The sequence below is a fragment of the Hemiscyllium ocellatum genome, chromosome 1, assembly GCF_020745735.1.
Source record: "Hemiscyllium ocellatum isolate sHemOce1 chromosome 1, sHemOce1.pat.X.cur, whole genome shotgun sequence".
NCBI classification, from domain to species: domain Eukaryota; kingdom Metazoa; phylum Chordata; class Chondrichthyes; order Orectolobiformes; family Hemiscylliidae; genus Hemiscyllium; species Hemiscyllium ocellatum.
This window is the reverse complement of record NC_083401.1, coordinates 13,365,122-13,389,526: the sequence shown is the minus strand read 5'-3', so window position 1 is coordinate 13,389,526 and position 24,405 is coordinate 13,365,122. Positions and strand designations below refer to the sequence as shown.

Genomic DNA, 24,405 nt, shown 5'->3' with positions numbered 1-24,405 from the left:
TTTTTGGGAATATAGTTACAGAGATAACTTATCCACTAAAGGCCACTTGTTGCCAGATTAATCTTCCTTGGGCAGGAAGTAAGCTATATTTCCTTGAATTGAGTTGGATATGAAATGGGATGTTAGGAATAGGAAATTGGGCCTGAGTTGTCAATTGACTACAGATTTGGTTCTGATTCTCAACCTGTGCATAGCCAGTAAAGCCCACATCCTAGGAATGACAAAAAAAACCTTGCAAATATTTCTTAGAAGCCATTGGATATGGTGATTACCATCTGTTTGTTTTGACATCCACTGACTGGAGGAATGAAACACAAGTGTAATAAAAGTCATTTTTATTTGGTATTCTTGCATACCTGTTCTGACGAGTGCAAGATGAAAAACTCTGACACAGTCTTTTCTTTCATCTGTATGACTTTTCGTCTTAAAGTGAAATTAAAGTGTAAGTATTGAAACAGTTAAACATAGGAGCATTGAAAGAAAATGGGATCTCATAATAACAAAAATAATTGCATGGCAAGCTATTTATTTCAATATCTGACCTGTCTCTTTTTTTTCAGTACTGGAGATGTACAGCAAATTACGGGAGCAACTGAAGACTAAAAGGTAAATTGCAACCTTGACGTAGATGGTCCAATGACTGTAAACGCTAGTTAGCAGAAGTGTCCCATTCATCTTCATCTCTACCCATGTTAAGCACTTACAAGTTTATTTGCACAGCAGTTGTTTGAGGAGTTCTAATTACAATTAAATGGGGGTGAAGTGGAAGCAGAGAGTGCATCAAGAGGATGGAAATAAACATTTTTCACAAGGATTTGTGGTAGGATCTGAAGGTTTCCAGGAAACCTAACCATTGAGTCAAGTGGGATTCATGACTTCAGAGGTGTGAAGCATGTTGGGTAATGTAAGGCAGACTGATCAAATGGTTTTGAATTATTTAGCCCAAAAAATTATTTTTCTGTATACATTTGCTGATCTTTGAAGTTCAAAACAGCATAAAAATAGAATATGCCTCATCATGTAAGGCTCATGACTGTGTGACTAGCTGGTGTTGCAGTGGTTTAAAGTGAATTACTTAAAAAATAAATTATAGTGATTTACAAACACAAAAGGGCTGTAGAGAGGACTAATTGATTGCAGTCAGCAGGCAAAGGTGGAGATTTTTGTTTTATTCTTGTCAGGAAATGCAAGTTGCTATCAGGTCCAGTTGTTTGTTGCCTATCCCCATTTACCCTTCAGAAAGGGTTGATGGACTATCATGTTTAACCATTGCATGTGTTGAAGATATTTCACAATGCTGTTAGCATTTTGTGTGTTTATCCCTGTCAAGGTGAAGCAAGAATGTTGTGTGACAATTTTCCGAAGTTTTGATCTGAAGGTGCATTTGCTGTTCTCTACCTTCCAGGTGTTGGAGCTCCCAGGCTGGGAATGTGCTACTAAAGACATCTTGGTGAAGTGCTGCAGACACTTCACATTGCAGTCATTGACGTTTTCCTCCTGATCCCACTACCTTCAGTTTTAATTGGGTTAATTAGTGCCGTACTCAGTTTAATGATATCTTAATGTTAAGAATGATAGTTGATTTAGTTAGATCCCATATGTCCCCATATGTCGGTGAAGACAATTTTGAAATTTTGACATGTTTCATGTCATAGTTTGGTACTTGGGTTGTAGACAATTGTGTCTTCTGGTTTTATTCTATCTTTGTAATCATAAGTTATCCCTTAAACCTATTTCACTTTGTGGACGAGAAAGTGAGGACTTCAGATGCTGGAGATTAGAATTAAAGAGCGTGGTGCTGGAAAAGCACAGCAGGTCAGGCAGCATCCTGCCATTTCTAGTGAAGGGCATATGTCTGAAACGTCGATTCTCCTGTTCCTTGGATGCTGCCTGACCTAGTGTGTTTTCCCAGCCTCACACTCTTCAACTATTTTACTTCATGGCTTAATGTCAAATTTTGTTCACCTGTACTCTTCCACAGCATCTTAAGATGGTTTTGCTAAGCTAATTGAACTGTGCATTGCACCTTTTTATTTTATTAATGTCCCATAGTCTTGTGAAAGTACAGCGTTACCAACCCTTTCCCCCTTTTTGAACATTTGATTCATTTCAGGGCTGTTCAGCTTTAAGCTAATGTTTGACATCGGCATGGTGGGTTTGTAGTAAAATTTGCAGTTGATTAGCTGGAAATCTGTGCACAATACATTTTCCAAAACCCAAATGCTTTTCATTATCCAACATCTGGAAAAATGATTTTTTGTGTATTGGAATCTGATGGATGCTGCATCGTAGAGACCTATGCAAGGAGCTGAGTATTGCTGTGGGGCCTCCGAGTACATTTCTTTGTTTCAGTGGCAATAACTAGATAAAGTGCCAAGGTCCACAGTGTTAGACAAGACTAAAGTCAAAATAGAGCACAAGGAGAGATAAATTAAATAGGGATGTAATGTACTACGACATCTTTACGTAAGACCAGAGGAGATAAAACATGATAAAGGAGTTCAAAATTATGAAGAGTTTTGGTAGTGTAAGTAAGGGAGCAATGTTTTCAGTGGTTGGAGAGTTAGGAACCAGAGGAGACAAATTTATTACACAGGGGTACAAAAACCAAAAGAGAGATGTAGACTTTTCTCTCACACAAAAAGTATTTCTGATTTGGCTGGGAAACCACCGATGTCAGACAGCTTTCGAGCAGCAGGAAAGTCAACATTTTGGGACAAAACCCTTTGTCAGGACTGGGGAGGGGGGAAGGAGCCAAGAAGTAGATACAGAGAGGGGACTGGGGTTGGGAAGGGTAGGTGGGATAGTGAGAGGTGAATGCAGGTCAGTGGCTGTTATGATTGGTCAGTGGAAAGGGCGGAGCGGATAGATGAGTTGGAAAATGGACAGGTTGGGTCAGATCAGGTTGGAGAATCAAGCACTAGAGGGCATCAGTTTAAGGTTAGAGGGGAAAGAATAAAAAGGAACTTGAGGGGCAACATTTTTACACAGAGGGTGATACACGTATGGAATGAGAGGCCAGCAGAAGTGGTTGAGGCAGGTGCATTAGCGACATTTAAAATGAATTTGGACAAATACATGGATCGGAAAAGTTTAGAAGATTATGAGCCAAGTGCGGGGGAATGGCTTAGCGTTGATGGACATTTTGGTCAGCAGGACCAGTGTGCACCATTGGGCCTGTCTCCGTGTTGTGGGATTCTTTGACTCTATGAGGTCAGGGAAGCGAGGGGATGAGGTGGGTTTAAACTGGGATAAGGCTGAGTGAAGTCAATGTTGAGGCTATTGGGCTGTAAGTTTCCCAACAAAGTGAAGTCTGATGTGGAGTCATTATCAGAAAAGGTGGTGGAACCCGTTTGAATCGTAACTTTAGGGAACATCTTTAACATAGTAAAATGCTCAAAAACACTTTGTGGAGATTATAGGATGCTGAAGTTTAAAATTGAATGTTATAAGGAAATGCAGGTGATCAAGTGTTTGCTCCAACAGCTAGAATTTTAAAGAGCTCCTTAATTTTCCTTGAATGGGGAAGTTTGTAACGTTATCAGGAATGAGCAGGCAGGTGGAGATGAATTGGATGAAGTACGATGTGTCAAATGCCTTCTTTACACATTCTGTGAGTCTGTGTGTTGCAGACGTGAGGAGAGAGATGATGGAGTTATGTGTTTAAGAACACCTCTGCAGCAATGAGTTAGAATAGAATTGTTTGTTGCAGAACACTGGTTGCAAAGGTGTTAAGGGATATGGGCCAAAGGCAGGTATATAGAGTTAGGCCAGAGATCAGCCATGATTTCATTGAATGACAGAATAGACTCAAAGGGCTTAATGGTCCCCTCTTCTACTCCTGGTCTCCATTTTCCCACTGGACGGAATGACAGGCTATTTAATGAGTCCTGGAGCATTGAAGGCCGGGAGTGAATGGGCAGTTGAATTGGAGGCATGCATGGGATTTGGATTTTGAAACAGGAGATGAGGGAGGGGAAAGAGAGTCTTAGATAGCATGTCTGATACTTGGTAGGAGCAAGAAGAAACCTCAGAGGTAACATGAATAAAATAGAAAAAGCAAAAGGACAGCAAGAAAGCTTTGAGCTGGGAAAGGATCACCAACAGACCATAGATTCTTTTTCTCTATTTCAGTTGTTGAAAATTTTCCAAATATGAGGATTATTCAGACTGGTTGGATATATTTGCTTTGTAGACATTAATAGTTTTAGGGAAGTTAAATAGAATAGAATAGAATCCCGACAGTGTGGAAGCAGGCTATTTAGCCCATCGAGTACATACCCGTCCTCTGAAGAGCATCCCACCTAGACCCACCCCCTAAACCTGCCCCTGTACACTTGCATTTCCCATGGCCAATCCACCTAACCTGCACATCTTTGTACTGTTGGGGGGAAACTGGAGCACCCGGAGGAAATACGTGCAAACACGGGGAGAATGTACAAACTCCACACAGACAGTTGCCCAAGGCTAGAATTGAACTGGGGTTCCTGGCACTGTAAGGAAACCAAATCTGGGAGGTGATCTAGTTATGAACAGAAGAAATCTGACCATGAGCATCATCAAATGTGGAAACATCAAAGCTGACCGCTGACTTTTAACAGTAAGGTGAAGAGTAGTTCCTTGAAGTGAAGGAAGAATTCATTTGTCCATCGAGCCTCCAATGATGGTATCAAGATACAGTGATTGGATTTTGGCAAGTCTGAAGAAAATTGATGACTGTAGGTTTAACTCTTTGGTAAAGCTCTAATATTAACATTAGGAATGTTTTGCTGAGAGTCACTGCAGTGAGAAAGGAATAATGTGAGAAAAGATCCAGTCTGATCGAGCCCCTGAATTAAGGAAAAGCATGTTAGAGAAGGAGCCTGTCAGAGGAGGGGCCACCAACAACAGCAAAGAATGGAGAGCGAGGAGTTGAACACGTGACCACAAGGATGGTGCAGGAGGGAGGGTTTTGGATTCCAGGATAATTAGGACTCTTTCTGGGGTAGGTGGGGCCTCTACAAACAGGATGGTCTTCACCTGAACCAGAGGGATACTAATATTCTGGGAGGAAAATTTGCTAATGCTGTTTGGGTGGGTTTAAACTAATTCAGCAGGGGGCTGGGAACCCACATTGTAGTTCGTGTACAGAGGAGATTGAGAGGAAGGAGGTCTGAAATAAGGTTTCAGGGTCACAACAGGGCACCAGCAAGCAAAAGGTTAGTTTGAAGTGTGTCTATTTCAACGCCACGAGCATCCAGAATAAAGTGGGTGAACTTGCAGCATGGGTTGGTACCTTGGATTCCGATGTTGTGGCCACTTCAGACAATAGACAATAGGTGCAGGAGTAGGCCATTCTTCCCTCGAGCCAGCACCACCATTCATTTTGATCATGGCTGATCATCCTCAATCAGTATCCTGTTCCTGCCTTATCCCCATAACCCTTGAATCCACTGTCTTTAAGAGCTCTATCCATTTCTTTCTTGAAAGTGTCCAGAGACTTGGCCTCCACAGCCTTCTGGGGCAGAGCATTCCATACACCCACCACTCTCTGGGTGAAGAGGTTTCTCCTCAACTCTGGTCTAAATGGCCTACCCCTTATTTTTAAACTGTGTCCTCAGTTTAGAAGACTGAGAGGGGATCTGATTGAGACGTATAAGGTTATTAAAGGATTGAACACTCTGGATGCAGGAAGCATGTTTCCGCTGAAGGGTTTACAAGGAGGAGAAAGTGAGTGCTGCAGATGCTGGAGATCAGAGCTGAAAATGTGTTGCTGGAAAAACGCAGCAGGTCAGGCAGCATCCAAGGAACAGGAGAATCGACGTTTTGGGCATAAGCCCTTCTTCAGGAATGAAGGGCTTATGCCCAAAACGTCGATTCTCTTGCTCCTTGGATGTTGCCTGACCTGCTGTGCTTTTCCAGCAACACATTTTTCAGCTCTGAAGCGTATACAAGCCCAGTCGCTCCAACCTTTCAACGTAAGATAGCCCTCGTGAACCTACGCTGCACTCCTAGCCAGAATGTCTTTCCTCAAATTTGGGCACCAGAACTGCACACAATATTCCAAGTGCGGTCTCACCAGGGCCCTGTACAGCTGCAGAAGAACTCTTTGCTTCTATACTCAATTCCTCTTGTTATGAAGGCCAGGATGCTATTAGCTTTCTTCAGTGCCTGCTGAGACATGGGTAGAGGAAGGACAGGAATGGTTGTTGCATGTTCTGGGATTTAGATGATTCAGTAAGAACAAAGAAGATGGTAAAAGAGGTAGGGTGTTGAATTGTTAGTCAAGGACAGTATATGGCTGCAGAAAGGACATTTGAGGACTCGTCAACTGAGGTGGTACGGGCTGAGATTAGAAACAGGAAAGGAGAGGTCACCCTGTTAGGAGGTTTCTATTGGCCTCCAAATAGTTCCAGAGATTTAGAGGGAAGGATAGCAAAGATGATTCTCAATAGGAGCGAGAGTGACAGGGTAGTTGTTATGGGGAACTTCAGCTTCCCTAATATTGACTGGGAATACTGCAGTTCAAGTACTTCAGATGGGTCCGTTTTTGTCCATTGTATGCAGGAGGGTTTTCTGACAGTATGTAGACAGGCCAACAAGGGGCGAGGCCATATTAGATTTGGTACTGGGGAATGAATCTGTCCAGCTGTTAGATTTGGAGGTAGATGAGCACTTTGATGATAGTGACCATAGTTCAGTTATGTTTACTTTAACGATGGAAAAGGATAAGTATACACCAGAGGGCAAGAGCTACAGCTGGGGGAAGGGCAATTACGATGCGATTAGACAAAATTTAGGATGCATAGGATGTGGAAGGAAACTGCAGGGCATGGGCAGAATGGAAATGTGAAGCTTATTCGAGGAATAGCTGCTGTGTCATTGATAAGTATGTACCTGTTGGATGGGGAAGAAGTTGTCGAGCACAAGAGCCGTGGTTTACTAAGGAAGTTGAATCTCTTGTCAAGAGCAAGAGAAAGGCTTATATTAGGATGAGATGTAAAGGCTCAGTTAGGACAACTGAGAGTTAGAAGGTAACCAGGAAAGACCTAAAGAGAGAGCTAAGATGAGTAAGGAGAAGACATGAGATGTTGTTGGCAGATAGGATCAGGTAAAACCCTAAAGCTTTCTACAGGTATAAAAGGCTTAAAAGAATGACTAGAGTAAGATTAGGACCAATCAAGGACAGAAGTAGGAAGTTGTGCGTAGAGTCAAGAGAAGATAGGGGACATACTAAATGAGTATATTTTGTCAATATTCACCCTGGAAAAAGACAATGTTGTCAAGGAGAATACTGAGAAACAGGTTATGAGACTAGATGGGTTTGAGGTTCACAAAGAGGAGGTGTTAGAAATTCTGGAAAGTGTGAAAATAGATAAATCCCCTGGCTGGATGGGATTTATCCTCTGATTCTCTGGGAAGCCAAGGAAGAGATTGCAGAGCCTTTGGCTTTGATCTTTATGTTGTCATTGTCTACAGGAATAGTACCAGAAGACTGGAGGTTGGCAAATGTTGTTCCCTTGTTGAAGAATGGGAGTAGAGACAACCCTATTAATTATAGACCAGTGAGCCTAACTTCATTGTGGGTAAAATGTTGGAAAAGGTTATAAGAGATAACGTTTATAATCATCTTGATAGGAATAAGTTGATTAGGGATAGCCAGTACGGTTTTGTTAAGGGTAGGTTGTCCCTCACAAACCTTATAGGGTTCTTTGAGAAGGTGACCAAACAGGTGGGTGAGGGTAAAGCAGTTGATGTGGTTTATATGAATTTCAGTAAAGTGTTTGATAAGGTTCCCCATGGTAGGCTACTGCACAAAATACGGAGTCATGGGATTGAGGGTGATTTAGTGGTTTGGATCAGAAATTGGCTAGCTGAAAGAAGATAGCGGGTGGTGTTTGATGGGAAATGTTCATCCTAGAGTCAAATCCCGCCTCAGGCAACTGTCTGTGTGGAGTTTGCACATTCTCCCCGTGTCTGAGTGGGTTTCCTCCGGGTGCTCCAGTTTCCTCCCACAGTCTAAAGATGTGCAAGTTAGGTGAATTGGCCATGCTAAATTGCCCGGAGTGTTAGGTAAAGGGGTAAATGTAGGGGAATGGGTCTGGGTTGGTTGCTCTCCGGAAGGTCGGTGTGGACTTGTTGGGCCGAAGGGCCTGTTTACACACTGTAAGTAATCTAATTTAATCTAATCTAAGTAATTTAATCTAATCTAGAGCTCAGTTATTAGTGGTGTACTGCGAGGATCCGTTTTGGGTCCAGTGCTGTTTGTCATTTTTATAAACGACCTCGATGAGGGTGCAGAATGATGGGTTAGTAAATTTGCGAATGGCACTAAGGTCGGTACAATTGTGGATAGTGCCGAATGATGTTGTAGGTTACAGAGGGGCATAGATAATCTGCAAAGCTGGGCTGAAAGGTGGAAAATGGAGTTTAATGCGGAAAAGTGTGAAGTGATTCACTTTGGAAGGAGTAACAGGAATCCAGAGTATTGGGCTAATGGTCAGATTCTTGGTATTTTAGATGAGCAAAGAGATCTCAGTGCCCATGTACATATATCCCTCTGAGTTGCTACCCAGGTTGATAGGGCTGTTAAGAAGGCATACAGTGTGTTTGCTTTTATTAGTAGAGGGATCGCGTTTTGGAACCACGAGGTCGTGCTGCAGCTGTACAAAACTCTGGTGCGGCTGCACTTGGAGTATTGCGTGCAGTTCTTGTCACCGAATTTTGGGAAGGATGTGGAAGCTTTGGAAAGGGTTCAGAGGAGATTAACTAGGATGTTGTCTGGTATGAAGGGAAGTTCATACGAGGAAAGGCCGAGGGACTTGATGCTGTTTTTGTTAGAAAGAAGAAGGTTGGGAGGTGACTTAATTGAGACATACAAGATCGTCAGAGAATTAGATCGGGTGGACAGGGAGAACCTTTCTCCTGGGGTGGCGATGGCCAGCACGAGGTGCCATAACTTCTAATTGAGGGGTGATAGATAAAGGACAAATGTCAGAGGTAGGTTTTTTACTCAGAGTTGTAGAGGTGTGGAATACACTGCTTGCAACAGGTGTAGACTCGCCAACTTTAAGGGTGTTTAAGTGGTCATTGGATAGGTGTACGGATGAGAATGAAATAGTGTAGATGGGCTTCAGATTGATTTCACAGGATGGCTCAACATAGAGGGCTGAAGGGCCTGTGCTGCGCTGTAATATTCTATGTTCTAAGAAGGAATGAGTTATGTCTACTGTATGAAATGTGTGATTTTGCTAATAAAGGACTCCATTGCTAATGAAAATGATGGTTTTCAAACAGAGTGTGATGTGTGTATGAAATGAGTTGCCAGAGGAGGCTGGTACAATCACAACATTGAAAAGGCATCTGGATTAGTACATGAATAGGAAAGATTTCGAACGATATTGGCCAAATGCTGGCCGATGGGACTGGATTAATTTAAGACATCTGGTCAGCATGGAAAAGTTGGACTTAAGGGTCTGTTTCTGTGCTATCCATCTCTATGACTCCCAAACAGTGGGGAGAGAAATATTAATTTCTACTTCATTCCATATTTGCTGTAGAAACCCAGTGACTGGATAATGGCTTCTCATGCAGCATTAATGCAGGTGAGATTCAGAGGAATCATAAGGCCACTGTGCTATTTATGATGTATGTGATCAGAGCAGCCTGCTCTCTCATGTGTGATGCAAGTTGTGTGTTTTATACATATTTTAATATGATTTACTTTCGAGTTTGAATCTTGAGAAGGTGGCATGAGGGTTTTGATTTGTGTGCATGACTGGTTTATTGATGAACTTGTCAGTATTTTTGGAGCCATGAGTTTGTTTTAAACAAGTATGTGAGAAGGAGCCCCTCAGGTGATAATGGGAATTAGTTTGCATTTTCAGAGTTTCAGTAGCAGACAGACTGAACAAACGTTAGCTTGCTTTTAGTTTAGAAGGATTAAGATTTTATATCTGTGTGAGGCAAAAAAAGCCATAGCTTGGACACATTTGTGTTCAGTTCACAGAGTTCCTGATGAAAATTAGACATATGAAGCAATTCTGCTAAAGAATGTGGTAGTTCAGAGCTAATAGGAAGTAGGCAGCCTCAATGTAAGGGTTTAGTTTGAAATTTCCAGAGCAGAAGTGTTTGGTTAGAATCCTGAAGGGGTTATTTGAAACTGAGAAAGATTAACTCAGTGAGGAGGTTATCAAATTCCTTGAGGTACTCAAGGATGAGGTTTTCAAATTCTCAAAACCAGGAATTGAAAGGAACAGCTAGTAATTGTAGAAATAGTAGAGATGTGATAGAGAAGGGAATGCACTCTGGTATTTGAGTACTGTAATGTAATGGTGTTAGGTTAAATGCAGTTGTATTTCATTAGGTGTTTCAAAATCCTTCAAACTGTGATATATATAATATATATAAATTGGTTTGTTTTGTCTTCATTTATTTTGCTTTTGTTTAAATCCTTCTTTAAATAAGGAGACCAAAGCTGCCTTCAATACTCAAGATGTAGTCTCACCAATGCCCTGTATAACTGAAGCATAACATCCTTGCTGTTCTGTTCAATTTCTCTCAAAATGAAGGATAGCAATGTAAGGACTGGTCAGAAAAGCCAGGGTTGTTTTTCTTGGAGCAAAGTAGGTTGAGTGAATATTTAGGGGAGGTATTATAGAACATAGAACATAGAAAAATACAGCACAGTACAGACCCTTCGGCCCTCGATGTTGCGCCAACTGAAGCCTACCTAACCTACACTAGCCCAATAACCTCCATATACCTATCCAATGCCCGTTTAAATGCCCATAAAGAGGGAGAGTCCACCACTGATACTGGCAGGGTATTCCATGAACTCACAACCCGCTGAGTAAAGAATCTACCCCTAACATCTGTCCTATACCTACCACCCCTTAATTTAAAGCTGTGCCCCCTAGTAACAGCTGACTCCATTAACAGAAAAAGGTTCTCAGTGTCTACCCTATCTAAACCCCTAATCATCTTGTACACCTCTATCAAATCTCCCCTAAACCTTCTTTTCTCCAATGAGAACAGCTCCAAATGCCTCAGCCTTTCCTCATACGATCTTCCTACATGCCAGGCAACATCCTGGTAAACCTCCTCTGCACCCGTTCCAGTGCCTCCACATCCTTCCTATAGTATGGCGACCAAAACTGCACACAATACTCCAGATGAGGCCACACCAGAGTCTTATACAACTGCAACATGACCTCAGGACTCCGGAACTCAATTCCTCTACCAATAAGGCCCAGTATGCCATATGCCTTCGTCACAGCACTATTTATCTGGGTGGCAACTTTCAGAGATCTGTGTACATGGACACCAAGATCCCTCTGCTCATCCACACTATCAAGTAGCCTACCATTAGCCCAGTAATCCATCTTCTTGTTACTCCTACCAAAGTGAATGACTTCACACTTAGCTACATTGAACTCCATTTGCCACCTTTCTGCCCAACTCTGCAACTTATCTATATCCCGCTGTAACCTGCCACATCCTTCTTCGCTGTCCACAACTCCACCGACTTTCGTATTATTGCTAGACTATTAATCCAGAGACCCTGGTAATGCTCTGGGAACCTGCGTTCAAATCCTTCCATGATAGATGGTTGAAATTAAATTCAGTAACTATTTGGAATTAAGAATCTATTGATGACCATGAAACCATTGACGATTGTCAGGAAAAATTCTACCTGGTTCACTAATTGTGGGCAGCACGGTGGCAGTGGGTGGCACAGTGGTTAGCACTGCTGCTTCACAGCACCAGAGACCTGGGTTCAATTCCCGACTCAGGCGACTGACTGTGTCTGCGTGGGTTTCCTCCGGGTGCTCTGGTTTCCTCCCACACTCCAAAGATGTGCAGGTCAGGTCAATTGGCCATGCTAAATTGCCCGTCGTGTTAGGTAAAGGGGTAGGGGTATGGGTGGGTTGCGCTTCGGCGGGTCGGTGTGGACTTGTTGGGCCGAAGGGCCTGTTTCCACACTGTAAGTAATCTAATTTCCTAGTAATCTAATCTCATACCTTTATGGAAGGAAACTGTCATCTTTATCTAGTTTGGTCTACATTGACTCTAGACCCACAATAACATGTTTTACACTTAACTACCCTCTTAGCAACTGGTGATGGATGATAAACGTTGGCCCAGCCAGTGACACCCACATCATGTGAATGAGTGTTTAAAAAATGATGTAGTAGGTGCATGATTGGCTTTGGACAAGGCAGCTGAACCAAAGCTGTTTCACTAGCTGATGATCCCGGACCAGGAACAACAGTGAAAAAAATTTTGGGTGCCACAGGGAGAAGATCATTTTCAAGCAAAGAGCAGTAATAACCAGTGAAAAGTCCCAAGCAGCTCGTGAAATTTGAATTCAATAAAGAAAAGTGGAATTAAAAGCTAGATTAATGGTGATCATTTAACTGCTGTTGATTGTCATAAAAGCCCATCAGGTTCACACATGTCCTTTTGGGAAGGAAATGACTGCTAACCGTCCTTTGGGCTAGTTGATAAATGCTGGCTGAGCCAGTGACACCCGTATCTCATGAATGATTCAGAAAATAAAGTGATGTTAGTGGAAGTGAGAAGTTCAGTCGTGATGCAAAGAAATACAGAGGAACCTCGGTTATCCGGCATTCGATTATCCGAATATCGGATTATCCGGCAAGGTTGCAAGGTCCCGATGCGTGGCTAAACTATGTTATCCGGCATTCAATTGTCTGGAATTCGATTAAACAAATGAAATACTCCCTGCCCGTGTCCTTCAGATAAGCAAGGTTATTCTGTGTACCTGCAGGGCTACTGGGAGAGAATGAAGAAGTGGGACTGACTAAATAGCCTGTCAGGAAACAATATTTGGGATTTAGAAGAAGATACATCTGATCAAAAAGTTAAAGTTCTAAATTGGAGTAAGGCTAATTTTGATGATATTTGACAGGAACTTTCAAAAGTTGATTGGGGAAACTATTCACAGGTAAAAGGATGGTTGGGAAGTGGGAGGCATTTAAAAATGAGATAAAAATGCAAGTTCAGAGACAGCATGTTCCTGTTAGTGTGAAGGGCAAGGCGAGTAGGTGTAAAGAATGCTGGATGACGAGAGAAATTGAGGCTCTGGTAAATAAAAGAAGGAGCATATGTCAGGTATAGACAGCTGTGATCGAGCGAATCCCTGGAGGAGCTGTAAGGGTAGTAGGAGAATACTGATGAGGGAAATTAGAAGGGCAAACAGGAGACATAAGATAACTGGGAAATAGAATGAAGGAGAATCCAAAGAGATTCACTAAGTACATAAAGGACAAAAGAGAGAATAAGGCCCTTTAAAGATAACGTGGCCATCTATGCATGGAATCACAAGTGATGGGTGAGATACTAAATGAATATTTTGTTCCAGTGTTTATTGTGGAAAAGGGCATGAAAGCTAGGGAACTTGGGGAAATAAATAGTGATGTCTTGAAAAGTGTTCATAATATAGGAGAGCAGGTGTTGAAGGTTTTAAAACACATGAAGATAAATAAATTCCCAGGACCTGATTTCCCAGAACTTTGTGAGACGCTGGGGAAGAGATTGCTGGGCCCTTTGCTGAGATATTTCTATCATCGACAGCCAGGGGTGAGATGCTGGGAAATTGGAGATTTACTAATGTAGTGTCATTACGTAAGAAGGGCTGTCAGAAAAAGCTAGGTATCTATAGACCAGTGAGCCTTACATCAGTGGTGGATAAGCTATTGGAGGGGATTTTGAGGATAGGATTTACAAGCATTCAAAAAGGCAAGGACTAGGGATAGTCAACATGGCTTTATGTGTGTGCGAAGTCATATCCCATTAACTTGATTGAGGTTTTGAACTGGTGACAAAGAAAGTTGATGAAAGCAGAGTGGTAGATGTTGACTATATGGACTTCAGTAAAGTGTAAGATAAGTTTCCAAATGTTAGACTGGTCAGTAAGGTTGGATCATATGGGAGCCAGAGGGAGTGAGCCATTGGATGTCAAATTGGCTTGAAGATAGGTGAGACAGGGTAGTGGTAGAGAGTTGTTTTTCAGACTGGAGACTATGGCCAATGGTGTGCCACAAGGATCAGTGCTGGGTCGATTGCTTTTCATCATTAAATGATTTGGAATATAGGAGGCCTGGTTCATAAGATTACAGATCACACCAAAGTAGATGGTATAGTGGACAGTGAAGAAGATTATCTCAGTATACAATGGGACCTTGATCAGACGGGCCAGTGGACTGAGGAGTGGTAGATGGAGTTTCATTTAGCTGCAGGTAGACAGGGTATTGAAGAAGGCATTCGGCATGCTTGCCTTTATTGGTCAGTGTATGGAGTATAGGAGTTGGGATGTCATGTTGTGGCTGTACTGGACATTGGTGAGGCCTGTTCTGTGCAATCTGCATGCACTTCTGGTTGGCCTCTGAAAGGAAGAATGTTGTCAAACTTGAGAGGGTGCAGAAAGGATTTACAAAGATGTTGCTGGGACTGACAAGTTTGAATTAAGGGGAAGGTTGAATAGACTGGATTTTTTTTCCCCTGGAATGTTGGAGGCTGAGGGTTGACCTTTAAAGGTTTACAAAATTATGAGGGGCTTGAACAGGGTGAATAGACAAGGTCGTTTTCCTAGGGCAGGGGAGTCCAGAACTTGGAATCATAGAATCCCTATAGCATGAGAACAGGCCCTTCGGCCTAATAAGCCCACTCTGACCCTCTGAAGAGTAATCCATCCAGACCCTTTCCCCTATCACAATATCACCCCTGACTAATGTACCTAACCTACACATCCCTGAACACTATGGGCAATTTAGCTTGACCAATTCACCTAACCTACACATCTTTGGATTCTGGGAGGAAACCCACACAGACATGGGGAGAATGTGCAAAATCCACACAGACAGTTGTCTGAGGCTGGAATTGAACCCGGGTCCCTAGTGCTGTGAGGCAGTAGTGCTAACCACTGAGTTGCCTAGAACTTGAGCATATAGGTTTAAGGTGAGATATGAAAGATTTAAAAGGACCTGAGGGGTAACATTTTCATGCAGAGAATGGTGCGTGTATGGAATGAGCTCCTGTGGAAGGAGTGGAGGCAGATAGAGTTGCAACATTTAAGAGGCATCTGGATGGGTATATGAATAGGTAGGGTTTCGGGGGATATTAGCCAAATGCTGACAAATGGACGAAGTCAGATTGGGATGTCTGATCAGCACAGATGAGTCAGACAGAACGGTTTGTTTCCAGTTATAACTCTATCTATGACTTTAAGCGGATGAGTATAGCTCATTCCATACACGCACCACTCTCTGCATGAAAATGTTACCCCTCAGGTCCTTTTAAATCTTTCATATCTCACCTTAAACCTATATGCTCAAGTTCTAGGCAGCTCAGTGGTTAGCACTACTGCCTCACAGCACTAGGGACCCGGGTTCAATTCCAGCCTCAGACAACTGTCTGTGTGGATTTTGCACATTCTCCCCATGTCTGTGTGGGTTTCCTCCCAGAATCCAAAGATGTGTAGGTTAGGTGAATTGGTCAAACTAAATTGCCCATAGTGTTCAGGGATGTGTAGGTTAGGTGCATTAGTCAGGGGTGATATTGTGGTAGGGGAAAGGGTCTGGATGGATTACTCTTCAGAGGGTCAGAGTGGGCTTATTAGGCCGAAGGGCCTGTTCTCATGCTATAGGGATTCTATGATTCCAAGTTCTGGACTCCCCTGCCCTAGGAAAACGACTTTGTCTATTCACCCTGTTCAAGCCCCTCATAATTTTGTAAACCTTTAAAGGTCACCCCTCAGCCTCCAACATTCCAGGGGCAAAAAAATCCAGTCTATTCAACCTTCCCCTTAACTCAAACTTGTCAGTCCCAGCAACATCTTTGTAAATCCTTTCTTGAAGGCTTCTAAAGTTTGTGAACATTAAAGAGATGGAGGCGAGACTATAGAGAGATTTGTTTTAAAGAGCAAATAGTCTAAGGCTTATAAGGGGATGTAAAGATGTCCAGCTGATTTGCTTTATATCATCTTGTTTGTTTTATTATTTTTATTGTCCTTGATAAGGAGGTATCTTAACTGCTTCGACTGAGCTTATTGGGGCATTCACAGTGCTCTTAAGGGATGAGTTCCAGGATTTTAACCTTGTGAGGGTGAAGGAGCATGATGCAGTCTTGGCTCCACCAAAGTATCCTACTTTTTAAATCATTTAGAGTGTGTGGTTGACAAAGCAAGCACTGTTTCTCCTTCCATCTATGCCCTTGAGAAGATCTTGATAACCGAGTGGCTTCCTAGGCCATTTGAGGGAGGGCCAACCATAGTACTGTGAGTTTGGAGTCACGCACAGGATAGATCAGCTGGGGGCAACAGCTTTTTCTCCTTAAATAAAATTAAAGACCCAATGAATGAAATAAACTGCAGTAGTTCAAGGGCGGAACAAGATTTTATGTGGAAACCAGTCAATGAAGACTCATTCAAATCACTCATTTGGCCTCAGTTGAAGCATATATTATCACCATATTTTTATGAAGGATGTCAAGGCCTTGGAAAGGATTCAGAGAATGGATTTACTAGAATGGCACCATGGATGAAGGACAGGTGTTGTAGGATATAGACTGTATTCGAGAGACTTGGACTAATGATCTGGTGACACAAGCTCAAATTCTTCGATAGTAACTGGACATTTGAACGCTGTCAATTAAATAAATCTGGAATGAAAAGCTGGTGTCAACAATGATGACTTTCCTTTGTGCAAAAACATCTGTGCTTATCTGGTCTGGCCTACATGTGTCTGCAGACCCACAAGAATGTGGTTGACTCTGAACTGACCCCAAATTGGCCAAGCTGCAGTTCTGTGGAAGGCTTTGGTAATGGGAAGTGAACTCTGGTCTTGCCAGAAATGCTCACATTCCTATAAATGAATTTAGAAATAAATTTTTCAGAGGCGAGAGAGACTGGGGCAGTCTTTTTTTGAGCATAGAGGTTAAAAGGCAAATAATTTATTGACACATCCCTTGTTCTGTTTTCCATATTCCTGCAAATTTATTCTCTTTAGCTTTTTATCTTGCTACTCTTTGAAAGCTGCTATTGAATCTGTTTCCCCAAAATCTTGGGGGAATGTATTTGAATTCCTAACGATTACCAGTGAAAACAGTTTTGCAACATGGGGCTTGATTAATTCAGTTGACTAGATTGTCGATCTATGATACAGGATGACCTTACAGCGTAAGTTCAAACCTTCTGCTAGCTGTGGCAGTTCAAGTCCTCGTTACCTTGGCCAATATTTGCAGAGGAATGCACCTGAGACTTTTTAAAAATGAATTCATTAAATGTGAGCATCGCTGGCTGGGCCTCATAATTGTCCTTGAGAAGTGAATGATAAGTCACTGCTCAGTGGTTAGCACTGCTGCCTCACAGCACCATGGATGCGGGTTCAATTCCAGCCTCGGGCGACTGTCTGTATGGAGTTTGAACATTCTCCCCCTGCCTGTGTGGGTTTGCTTTGGGCGCTCCCACAATCCAAACATGTGCAGGTTAAGTGAATTGGCCATGCCAAAATTGTCCATTGTGTTTGGGGATGTGTAGGTTAGGTGCATTAGTCAGGGATAAAAGTTGAATAATAGAGTGGGGAAAAGGTTATGGGTGGCTTGCTCTTTGGAGGGTCAGTGTGGATTTCTTGGGCCAAATGGTCTGTTTGCACACTGTCGGGATTCTATGAATTGCTGTGCAGGTGCTGTGGGCGCAACCACAGTGCTGTTAGGAAGGGAGTTCAAAGATATTACTGTCTCAAAACAGGAGACGTCAGGACCTAGGCAATGCTGAATTTTGCATTTTGCTGGATTTTGTGGCGGGCACTTTGGGCATTGAGAGACGAAAACAGAATTTGCTGGAAAAGCTCAGCAGGTCTGGCAGCATCTGTGGAGAGAAATCAGAGTTAACGTTTTGGATCAAGTGACTGGCATACAGCTATTAGCAAAACAGCTAATAATTTTAGCACCTTGCTTCATCTAGCTGAATTGCCCCAGTAAGTTAATTTTAACCAATTTGAATAATAAAATGATACACACTACATTCGTAAAGATGGATGGTTTCTAAAAATGGAATAATGAAGAAAGATAGTAATGGTACTTCGTAGACAATGACTAATTACCCATTCTACACAGAGTTGCCTTCTCTATACCTGGCAGACCATTTTGCCCATTGGAGTGGACGTTTGAAAGAGTTAAAACCTTTCCTACATATTTTTCCTTTACTCCCTTTTGAAAGTTGGTGTTGAAATTGCTTTCATTGCTCCTTAAACTAACGATGTTTATAATCACTTGCTATGTAAACAAAATAGCTTGTTACTTTAAGTCTGTGCAGCCTTATTACTAACGCATCAGCCATTAGGCACTGATTTTTACCGAGGTATCTGACATAACCTCTCACATTTTTGAAAATATAAATTTTCCCTTTGCCCTCTCAGCTTCAAGAATAATCCTCCCAGCTTCTCTAGACTCTCCACACAACTGAAATATTCTTGCAACAATAAAAAGAAAGCAGAGGGAAGGTTCTGTGTCGGACATGACATCCACGAGTCCGCACTTAGCCCTGTGTCTAGGAGCATTGTCTGTGTCACAGCATCATGTGCAGCTGAAGTACACTCTCTGACATGAGGTTGATGAACTTGGTAAAGGTCTGAGGAGCAGATGGTGAAAACATTTTACTGAGAGACTACAATTTGCTTTTAAAATGATTTGTGGTTGTATGTGGAGCAAGAGGATCTGGGAAAGGACACAATATACAAGTTTGGTTTGTTCTGTCTTGGAAAGATACGAAGAGGAAGTTAGGTTCTACTGAATGTGGTCTGAAGAAAATGTTAGATTTCAAAACTTACCCTCAGACCTCAGTGGGATTAGGCAGAGATTTCAGTATGATATTGAATGAATGTGTGCCCAGATGATGGTTTAAAAGACGTCCTGTCCACCTGTTTAATTGCTATTTTTGGCACAGTTCAAAGAGCTGGAAGATCTCTTATGTACTTTCTTCTCTTGATCAAGCGGATTAGCTGCTTGTTCGTACTATTGCTGGATGTGGGATCTACGCTATATGCTGCAAAGTGGAGTCTGCTCACTTTAGAATGTTTGTATGCGAGATGTGTGCATCATATTGGAATATGTGATGGAGATGTTAATGTTGCAGATCACCCTCAAACCCACATTTTCCCTCACCCATGCTGACAGATACACTTTCTCCCCCAAGTTTACTTTATTTGCTTATACTGCCCTTTATACCATAACGCATCCTGGACTGTTTCCAGGGATGAAAAGTCTCGGTTACGAAAATAGATTTGAGAGGCTTACTATTTTCTCTGTGAGATAAGAAACTGATGAGAAGATTTCAAAATCAGGAGGAGATGGACAGATTTGGATTCAAAATGAATTAGGAGAAAGTGAGGACTGCAGATGCTGGAGATCAGAGTCAAGAGTGTGGTGCTGGAAAAGCACCGAATGTTAGGCAGCGTCCGCGGAGCAGGAGAGTCGATGTTTTGCACTTACGCCCGAAATGTCGACTGTCCTGCTCCTCGGATGCTGCCTGACCTGCTGTGCTTTTTCAGCACCACATTTTCGATTCAAAATGAATTGCAAAAGAAACAAAAGACAAAAAACTTACACAGCAGTGGTTCAGATCTGCCTGGAAATATAGTTCAATTGAGGCGTTCAGAATGTTTGGAATGATTTGAGTAGAAACAATGTGCAGGAGTGTGGAGAAAACATAGAAGAAAGCACTTTATCAAAATACTAATTCATGGAGCTGTGTGGACACGATAGGCTGAATAGTCTTCTGCACTGTAATAATGGCTCAGTGATTAGCACTGCTGCCACAGCATCAGGGATCCGTCCGTGTTCGATTCCAATCTCAGTTGACTACTGTCTGTGTGGAGTTTGTACATTCTCCATGTGTCTGCAAGGGTTTCCTCCGGGTGCTTCAGTTTTCTCCCACAGTCCAAAGATGTGCAGGTTGGGTGGCTTGGCCATGCTAGATTGCCCATGGTAAATGGATTAGCCAGGGAAATGCCGTTACAGGGATGGGGTGGGTCTGAGTGTGATGCTTTTGAAAAGATTGGCATGGACTGAATAGTGTGCTTCCACACTGTCAGGATTCTATGATGAATAACTGTGATATTATCTGAAGGAGTTTGAGTACTTGACCCTATTTTAGTTATCCTTTCCTGCTTCTATATTAGATAAAATTCCTATTACATCTCAAATGTTTGCTGGTTCTGGTGAAAAGTCAAACTCTACTGACTTCTGCATAGTTAAACATCATGCAACACCAGGTTATAGTTCAGTAGGTTTATTTGGAAGCTCTAGCTTCCGAAGTGCTGCTTCTTTGATTTCTACATAAATACTGAGTGATAGAAATGTTGAATATTTACTGTAATTCCCTTTTAAATATATTACAATTGTTGTCAGTTCCTGCAGGTGGCAGTGAAGGATAAGGTAACACTTCTCTGCTCTGAACTTGGAGTGAGAGTGAGTGGTAAACACTTAAGCTACAATAGGAAATGCTAAAAATGCTCGCTCAGTCTATCTATCAGCATCTACAAATCAAAGAGAAAAATCATATCATTTTGGGTGTTGACTCTTCAACAGAGCCATTCTTATAAAGGATCTGCATCTAAAATGTTAATGTGTGTTTAAAACATGCTTCTTTCTGGGCACAGTATCTTTTCATTAATATCCAGGCCCTTTACACTGCAGTCCTCCTCTTGAGGATGTCAAAAATCTGAAATGTTTTACTTCCTTCACACTTGCATTCCTCCAAAACAACAATAAAATACTGTGGATACTGGAAATCTGAAATACTAACAAAAGAGTTGAAAAAACTCAGCAGGTCTAGTAGCACATGGAGAGAGAAATATTTCAAATTTGATATGACTTTATTATATCAGTTCCAAAGCACACGTGTTGTTTAATTGGTGTCTCCTGATTTACCTTTTGACCTTTTGGAGCACCCTGGATCCTGACTCTGCCAATGAGCCTGACTAATCAGGTGGCATTTTCACCTGTGAATCTTAACTTGGTGCGCAGGTCCCACTGCAGAGAATTGAGCACTAAGTGCAAGTCACTGAGGGTGTTCTGCTCTGTCTGACAAGTGGTCTTTCGGATGAGACATTGAACAAAGTCTCTCCTGCCTTCTCAGCTGAGTGTTACATATTAAACAGCATTACAGCACAAAAAGCCATGTTGACCCTGCAAAGTCATGCTTACGGAATTGTACCTTGCAATGTCCTAGACACCTTCATGCCTGGGTATGACCCGTCTCACCGACAGGACAAATCGACCAGACATGGCGGCGCAGTGGGATACAGTTGGGAGGGAATAGCCTTGGGACTCCTCAACATTGACTCTGGACCCCATGAAGTTCTATGGCTTCAGATTAAACATGGACAAGGAAACTTCCTGCTGATTACCATGTACTGTCCTGTTTTGGCTGATGAATCAGCGCACCACCACATTGAAAAACATTTGAAGGAAACACTGAGGGTGGTAAGGGTGATAAGTGTATTCTTGATGGGAGAGGTCAACGTCCACTACCTAGAATGGCTGAGTAGGTCCCAAAGGACATAGCTGTTATGGTGGATCTGTGGTAGAAGGTTAGAGAACCAACAAGAGGGAAAAACATACTTGACCTCTTCCTCACCGATCTACCAGCTGCAGATGTGTCTGTCCATTACAGTATCGGAAAGAATGATCACTACACAGACTTTGTGGGTGTGAAGTCCTGCCTTTGCATTGAGAATAACCTACGTGGTGGTCTGTGGCACTATCATCACGCTAAATGGGACAGACTTCAAACTAGTCTAGCAGTTCAAGATTGGGCATCCGTAAGATGCTGTGCACCATCAGCAGCAGCAGAATTATACTCCAGCATAATCTGTAATCTCGTGGCTGGTAAATCACCCACTCAACCATTACCATCAAGCCATAGGATCACCTTGGTTCAATAGAGAGTACAGGAGGGCATGCCAGGAGCAGTACCAGACATACCTAAAATAGATATCAACCTGGTGAAGCTACCAAACAGGACTGCTTGCATGCCAAACAGTATAAGCAGCAAGTGATAGACAGAGCTATGCAAACACATAACCACAGATCAGATCTATGCTCTACAATCCTGCCACATTCAGTCATGGGAGATCTATCCTTGTACTGACTAAGGTTTGTGACTGGATGTTATCACACTGCTGTTTGTGGGAGCTAAAAATGGTCTGCCAGGTTTCCACTATGATAACAGTTATTGCACTGAAAAAGATCCTAAATGAAGGTAAAGTGATTTAAGACATTCTGAGGTTTTGTGGGGCAATTGTGTGATTGTACCAGGTGAATATTCTGGGGATTTGATGTTTGAGGGGCTCCTCTTCAAAGAACTGCCACAGGATCTTTATTGTCAACTTCAACATTGGAACAGTCATGGAGGGCACCATTTTTCAATTTTCTCTGAAGGTGAACCTGTTTATATTGTCATATATTTCTATTGCCTTTCTATGAATGTTATATGTAAATGTATTAGAATATTGTCACATTATTTTTTTTAAATTGCTGTGCAGTTTTGCGAACTGAAATACCAGGAAAAGACTTGTAACAATGTTCATTTCATGAAGTCAAGGTTCTATGTTTGAATTCGTTCCTATTGTTTGTTGCGTGTGCATTAATACTCATGAGTTGTTATTCTATTCTCGAGATTCTGCACAAACACTGATTAGTTGTCATAACATTTGCTCGTATAGCCAGTGGACCAACGACAACCAACCTTTAATGTGAGGATATGTAATAATATGAGGTAGGATCTGGCGTTGCACTTCAAGCCAAGTTTGTTATTCAATAAGACCGTGGCCGGTGTTTATCTCAAGTCTGCCTTCCTTTACTATTCCTGTATCCAATAATTTTCGAAACTCGATTTTCAAACTTGATGGTTGAGCATCTGTACCTCTTTGAGGTAGGGAATCCAAAAATTCACAACTAGGACAGCGAAGAGGGTTACCTCAAATTACAATAGGATCTGGACCAGATGGGCGAATGGGCTGAGAAGTGATAGATGGAGTTTAATTCAGATAAATGCGACGTCCTGCATTTTGGTAAAGCAAATCTTAGCAGGACTTATACATTTAATGGTAAGGTCCGAGGAAGTGTTGCTGAACTAAGAGACCGTGGAGTGCAGGCTCATAGCTCCTTGAAAATAGAGTTGCAGGTAGATAGGATAGTGAAGAAGGCGTTTGGTATGCTTTCCTTTATTGGTCAGAGTATTGAGTACAGGGGTTGGGAGGCCATGTTGCGGCAGTACAGGACATTGCAGGCCGATGTTGGAATATTGCATGCAGTTCTGGTCTCCTTCCTATTGGAAAGATGCTGTGAAATTGAAAGGGTTCAGAAAAGATTCACAAAGATTTCGCCAGGGTTGGAGGATTTGAGCTATAGGGAGAGGCTGAACAGGCTGGGGCTGTTTTCCCTGGAGTGTCAGAGGCTGAGGAGTGACCTTTTAGAGGTTTACAAAATTATGAGGGGCATGGATAGGATAAATAGACAAAGTCTTTTCCCTGAGATTGGGGAGTCCAGAACTAGAGGGCATAGGTTTGGGTGAGAGGGGAAAGATACAAAAGAGACCTAAGGGGCAACATTTTCATGCAGAGGGTGGTACGTGTATGGAATGAGCTGCCAGAGGAAGTGGTGGAGGCTAGTACAATTGCAACATTTAAAAGGCATTTGGATGGGTATATGAATAGGAACGGTTTGGAGAGATATGGGCCGGGTGCTGGCAGGTGGCACTAGATTGGGTTGGAATATCTGGTCAGCATGGACAGGTTGGACCGAAGGGTCTGTTTCCATGCTGTACATCTCTTTGATTCTACTTGAGAAGACATTGCTTCTCGTTTCAGTCCAGGAATCCTGTCACCTTATTTTCTGACTGTGAAATAAAGTGTAAAGTGTAAAGTGGAAACTCAACAGGTTTGGCAGCATATGTGGAGTTAGATAATGTTTGGAGTCCAGTGACACTTCTTCAGATACTCTGGGGACACTGGTTCAGATTGCAGCATGGCAGCTGTTGGAATTCAAATTCATTTACTAAATCTGGAATATATCTAGCCTCAGCAATGATGACCACTGTAGCGATCATCGATTGTCGTAAAAACCCAACTGATTCTCTAATGTTCTTTGTGGAAAGACATCTGGTATCCTTATCTGGTCTGCCCCATATATGAGTCCAGACCCACAGCAATGAGGTTGACTAGTAACTGTTTTCAGAAATGGCCCAGCAAGCTACTTAGTTCAAAGCAAGTTAGGGATGACCAACAAGTGCATAAAGTTCCACTCCTATTTTTTAATGTGTTCTGATGGACTTTGGCTATTCTATCCAATGCATCTCAAATCAAGAGCAGCAATGTCAGTATAGCATTCCCTCAGCACTGT

The 24,405-nt window shown here is 42.3% G+C and overlaps 1 protein-coding gene across 1 annotated transcript in view; it reads left to right on the top strand.

The window, feature by feature from the left end:
• Nucleotides 1-24,405, top strand: part of LOC132823008 (exocyst complex component 6B) — a 649,049-nt gene that overhangs the window by 112,999 nt on the left and 511,645 nt on the right. Inside the window, exon 5 of the mRNA XM_060836576.1 lies at nucleotides 561-606. Within this exon, the coding sequence (XP_060692559.1) occupies nucleotides 561-606 (46 nt within the window). The remainder of the gene's footprint in view (nucleotides 1-560; nucleotides 607-24,405) is intronic.